Here is a 6,252-nt window from a genome sequence, read left to right as displayed (position 1 = left end):
GGTCTAGACCAACGCTTGGGTCAAGTTTCTTCGAATTTTGATAACGTTCAAAATTTAGATGTTTGGCATGATTTTATTAGAACAATTTTGTTTTCCTTTTATACAACCTTGTAGTTATTATTAAGCTTAGTAAATTTACCACACAAATTCTTGGGTGTAGACCAACGTTTGAGTCAAATTTCCTCGAATTCTAAAAACATTCATAATTTAGCTGTTTTACACGGTTTATTAAAGCAAGTTCGTTTCCCTTTTATACGAACTTGTAGTTATTATTAAGTTTAGCAAATTTACCACACAAATTTTTGGGTCTAGACCAACGTTTGGGTCAAGTTTCATCGAATTCTAAGAACGTTCAAAATTTAGCTGTTTTACACGGTTTTATTAAAGCAAGTTTGTTTCCCTTCTATACAAACTTGTAACTATTATTATGCTTAGCAAATTTACCATACAAATTCTTGGGTCTAGACGTTTGGGTCAAGTTTCGTCGAATTCTGAGAACGTTCAAAATTTAGCTGTTTTGCACGGTTTTATTAAAGCAAGTTCGTTTCCCTTTTATACAAACTTGTAATTATTATTATGCTTAGCAAATTTACAACACAAATTTTTGGGTCTAGACTAACACTTGGGTCAAGTTTCGTCGAATTCTGAAAACGTTCAAAATTTAGATGTTTTGCATAGTTTTATTAGAACAATTTTGTTTCCCTTTTATACAAACTTGTAGTTATTATTAAGCTTAGCAAGTTTGCCACACAAATTCTTGGGTGTAGACCAACGTTTGGGTCAAGTTTCTCGAATTCTAAGAACGTTTAAAATTTAGCTATTTTGCACAGTTTTATTAGAACAATTTGGTTTCCCTTTTATACAAACTTGTAGTTATTATTAAACTTAGCAAATTTCCCACATAAATTCTTGCTTCTAGACGAACGTTTGGGTCAAATTTCGTCGAATTCTAAGAACGTTCAAAATTTAGCTTTTTTACACGGTTTTATTAAAGCAAGTTCGTTTTCCTTTTATACAAACTTGTAGTTATTATTAAGTTTACCAAATTTACCACACAAATTCTTGGGTCTAGACCAACGTTTGGATCAAGTTTCGTCGAATTCTGAGAACGTTCAAAATTTAGGTGTTTTACGCGGTTTTATTAAAGCAAGTTTGTTTCCATTTTATACAAACTCGTAGTTATTATTATGCTTAGCAAATTTACCATACAAATTTATGGGTCTAGACCAACATTTGGGTCAAGTTTCGTCGAATTTTGATAACGTTCCAAATTTAGATGTTTTGCATGGTTTTATTAGAATAATCTTGTTTCCCTTTTATACAAACTTGTAGTTATTTTTAAGCTTAGCAAATTTACCACAGAAATTCTTGGGTGTAGACCGAGGTTTGAGTCAAGTTTCGTCGAATTCTAAGAACGTTCAAAATTTAGCTGTTTTGCACAGTTTTATTAGAACAATTTTGTTTCCCTTTTATACAAACTTGTAGTTATTATTAAACTTAGCAAATTTACCACATAAATTCTTGGCTCTAGACGAACGTTTGGGTCAAGTTTCGTCGAATTTTAAGAACGTTCAAAATTTAGCTGTTTTGCACAGTTTTATTAGAACAAGTTCGTATCCCTTTTATGCAAACTTGTAGTTATTATTAAGCTTAGCAAATTTACCACATAAATTCTTGGGTCTAGATGAACGTTTGGGTCAAATTTCGTCGAATTCTAATAACGTTCAAAATTTAGCTGTTTTACACGGTTTTATTAAAGCAAGTTCGTTTCCCTTTTATGCAAACTTGTAGTTATTATTATGTTTAGCAAATTTACCACACAAATTCTTGGGTGTAGACCAACGTTTGGGTCAAGTTTCGTCGAATTCTGAGAACGTTCAAAATTTAGCTGTTTTACATGGTTTTATTAGAGCAAGTTCGTTTCCCTTTTATACAAACTCGTAGTTATTATTACGCTTAGCAAATTTACCACATAAATTCTTGGGTCTAGACAAATGTTTGGGTCAACCTTCATCGAATTTTGAGAACGTTCAAAATTTAGCTGTTTTGCTCGGTTTTATTAGAACAATTTTGTTTCCCTTTTATATAAACTTGTAGTTATTATTAAGCTTAGCAAATTTACCTCACAAATTCTTGGGTCTAGACCAACGTTTGGGTTAAGTTTCGTCGAATTCTAAGAACGTTCAAAATTTAGCTGTTATGCACAGTTTTATTAGAACAATTTTGTTTCCCTTTTATACAAACTTGTAGTTATATTTTTTTTGGGTAAATGTAATTTTTATTAAGTAAAAATGATACAGTACAACAAAGTTATCATCATGTGGTTACTCCCTCGACAGGCCAAGGGATACGCCATAGTCTATACAAAGCTCGTGTACTGACAGAACTAGCTAATGAAATACTAATGATCCGTTGCCTGACGTCATCAACTATCAAGAGCGCCATGGTGCTCGGAGTCCTCTCAACGTGCTTAAAACGTCTCAGATTTCTCTCCTTCCAAATGTGGTAAACAGAAGATGCTAGTAGTGCTCGATAAGCTATGTTAACGATGTGCTTACCCGTCCATCTGCGAGAAGCCCACTCAATGTCGTTCGCCCAGTCTCTATTGGGCCAATGAAATCATACCTTTCTTCGTATTGCTGTGAGGCACTGTCGGCTAAATCTGCACTGGAAGAAAAGGTGTGAATGTGTCTCTGTTGCCCCCTCGTTACAAAGTATGCAATCGCCAAAGTGAGATAACCATGGTTTGTCTATCGTAGGCAGCTTGCCAAGAATAGCAAGCCATAGGATGAATAAGTGACGTAGAATCTTTAGCGAGCCCGAAAGTAGTGAAGCCCAACCTACTTTCGGTCGTGGGGGATCAAATAAGCTGTAGAGAGCCTATGCTGTGGGTCGACCCTGATCAAATCTCCATACGACCCGATCATCTCCTCCTCGAATTGTGGGTAATACATGTGTGATCTCCAAGCACTCGAAATCCGTGATAAGCGGCCACTGCCATTCTCCTCCACTAATCACCGTGCTGAGTTTTGCTGTCTCCTCAATTCCAAGGAGCCTCGGTCCACGTGGAAATGTCTCAATAAGTGGTCCGAGGTAATGCCACGGGTCCTGCCAAAGATGAAACTTTCGCCAATCTCCGATTTGGTAGTCCACCATAGGACGGAGAAAAATCCGTAGACGTAGTAGTTTCCTCCAACACCATGAACCTCCATGCTCTCGGATTGTCCATATGGAAGTGTCTAGTAACCGGCCATTGTATAGCCATTCTACCCAAATAGAGGTTCGATCACACCGAATGATATCACAGAGTTTCTTAGTCATTAAGGCTCGATTCAAGGTAGTAATGTCCTTGAACCCAAGACCTCCCTCGTCCATCGGCCGACACAATTCTTTCCATGCTACCTTAGCATAGCCACTATTTGTTGAGCCCTTCCATAAGAAGTTTCGCAGCCTCTTCTCAATTTCGTTCGTAACTCTCTTTGGTAAAATGAACGCTGAAGCCCAATATAAGCTCAACGACATGAGTACAGATTTAATAATTTTTACCCTACCGGCATATGATAGCGCCATATCCTCCCAACCAGCAATACGTTTATCGATTTTCACCAATAATGGTTGACAATCAGCATTAATTAATCTGGAGGATAGTAGAGGTAGACCTAAATACCTCAGTGGCAGGAGTCCCTCCTGGAATCCAAGTGTTTCCAGCATCTCCTCACGACCTAAATACCTCAGTGGCAGGAGTCCCTCCTGGAATCCAAGTGTTTCCAGCATCTCCTCACGTAAACCTTGTGCTGACAGCGAAATAATAAGATAACTTTTCCGTACGTTCAATCGGAGGCCTGACCAGACGGCAAATCGATCCAGCCCTCTCTTAAGGACCCCAATAGAGTCCATATCAGCATGGCGGAATAACAAGTCATCAGCAAATCCCAGCTGAAAGATCCAAGCTGAATCACACTTCCAATGATAAGAAAAGAGTCCATCCTGGTCAATCATCTGTAGGTATCCCAAGTGTAACACCTCCATGACGAGGACAAAGAGGTACGACAATAGAGGATCACCCTGTCGAAGTCCTCTTGCACCCGAAAAGAATCCATGTGGCTTTCCATTCAATCCCACTGAGAAGGATGGTGTAGTGACACATTCCTCAATCCACCTGATGAATGTGGGTGGAAACCCAAAAAGTTCCAAAACTGCAACTAGGAAGTCCCATTCAACTGAGTGATACGCCTTTCTAATGTCAACTTTTAACGCGCATCTGGGAGGTAGGCATGACTGATTGTATCCCGAGAAAAGTTCCTGAGCTAGCATGATATTGTCTCCGATACTTTTGCCAGGAACGAATGCTGCTTGGCAGGGGCTAATGACTTTGTCCAATACCACACTCAATCTTTTAACAATAAGTTTGGCAATAATCTTGTAGAGGACATTGCAACAAGAAATAGGTCGAAAATCACCAATGGACATAGGGGAGTGTACCTTCGGGATAAGCGCCAATAATGTGGTATTGATTTATTTCAAGAGCCTCCCGGTATTGAAGAAATCCAACACCGCCCTCGTAACCTCGCCTCCCACAATCGGCCAGGCAGCTTTGAAGAAGCCTGACGAGTACCCATCAGGACCCGGTGCCTTATCCTCAGCAATATCGAATACTGCCTCTTTGACATGCGAGGGGGTGAATGGTGATAACAGAGAATTGGTTTAATCTTCAGTCACCAGATGTCTAGCCGACGGTCTAAGGTACTGAATATCAATCACGTCCCATCTTCTTTGTCCTCCCAAAAGGACACTGTAATAAGATACAAATTCATTGAAAACAGCCCCCTGCTCTGTGTGAGTGATCCCGTGCTCATCATTAATTTGCAAAATTCTCCTTGCTGCCCATCTCTGTGCAATCTTGCGAAAAAACACCCTAGAGCATTGATCACCATCTTTCATCCACTCCATTTTTGCTATATGATGTAACATGATTTGTTCGAGCTTCGCTGCTTTGGCCAAAACCATCCGACAACAGTGCTCCAAGTATAAGAATACTTCCTCCTGCCTGTTGGCACGAACCAGGTTTTGTGCCGCCTCAAGAAATCCCTTTGCCAACTGTACATTGTGCGATAAATCTCCCTTATTTCTCCTTTGTTCCCAAAAAATTGGTTTCAGTGCTTTAAGTTTCCGAGTTACCGCATACATCGGTACACGAACTACCTCATGTTTCCAAACATTCTGCACACTGGGAATAAATTTTGGTGAGCGGGTAAGATAATTGTCAAAACGAAACATACCTCCCAACTGCTGTTGTCTATCCCCACATAACACTAGTGGTGAGTGATCCGAGGTACGTGGGGTGAGGCTCAAATATGCGGATGTGGGGAACCGGGCAATCCATGTATCATTAATGAGCATCCTATCAAGTCGCTTCCATAGATTACGTGGATTTACACTACAATTGTGCCACGTGTACCATTCTCCTTGCATGGGTAGGGGTAACAAGCCGGCATTCTGGATACAATAATTGAATTCCTCCATTGCAGTCCGTATGTCACCAGAAGCTCCACAGACTTCACTGTGATCACGTACTGCATTAAAATCACCTCCGACTAGCCACGGAGTATCCACGCACTGGATGGCAATTGTACTAAGTGAATCCCAAAGTGAGCATATGTCCGCTAGCTCTGTAGCCCCATAAATGACAGTAATATCAACTGATTCCTGAAGAGCTCGGATAGTGACATGACAGTGTAAAAATTGTGTACTCAACTCAACCACAGTAACATCAAGAAAATTGTCATCCCAGCCAATCCAAATACGATTACCCATCAACGCATAATCCATAAACCATTTCCAGTGGGGTAATAAAAAAGACTGAATATGAGAGGCATTATTAACTCGTACTCTAGTTTCAAGGAGACCAATGAAATGTAACCTGAACTCAGCCACAAGATCCTTCATTGCAAGCTGATGGTCTCTCTTGTTTAGGCCACGCACATTCCAAATTGTCATATTCAACATAGATCAACATATTTGGGGCTGCTTGTCTTAAGACCCCTAGTAGTATCATCTGCATCTTCAAGCATCTGTAAGGCATCAAAAGAATTATAAATGACTAGCGCCTTACCCTTATCCTCACGTCTCTTTTCACGATGGGTGGGAGACGCATGTATGTCCGACCGTGGTGAAGTACCTTCCAACGACGGTAAAGAAGAACTCCGAGAAGGAACTGCAAGTGCATCCCCCGACGTTTTAGCGTATTTGTCC

At 40.0% G+C, this 6,252-nt stretch overlaps 1 protein-coding gene across 1 annotated transcript; it reads right to left on the bottom strand.

The window, feature by feature from the left end:
* Positions 4,705-5,997, bottom strand: LOC105165918. The gene has a single exon (XM_011085075.1). It carries the CDS (start codon positions 5,995-5,997, stop codon positions 4,705-4,707), a length of 1,293 nt encoding a protein of 430 aa, XP_011083377.1.

The sequence above is a fragment of the Sesamum indicum genome, linkage group LG7, assembly GCF_000512975.1.
Source record: "Sesamum indicum cultivar Zhongzhi No. 13 linkage group LG7, S_indicum_v1.0, whole genome shotgun sequence".
Classification (NCBI taxonomy): Eukaryota; Viridiplantae; Streptophyta; class Magnoliopsida; order Lamiales; family Pedaliaceae; genus Sesamum; species Sesamum indicum.
This window is presented reverse-complemented; position numbering and strand designations above follow the sequence as displayed.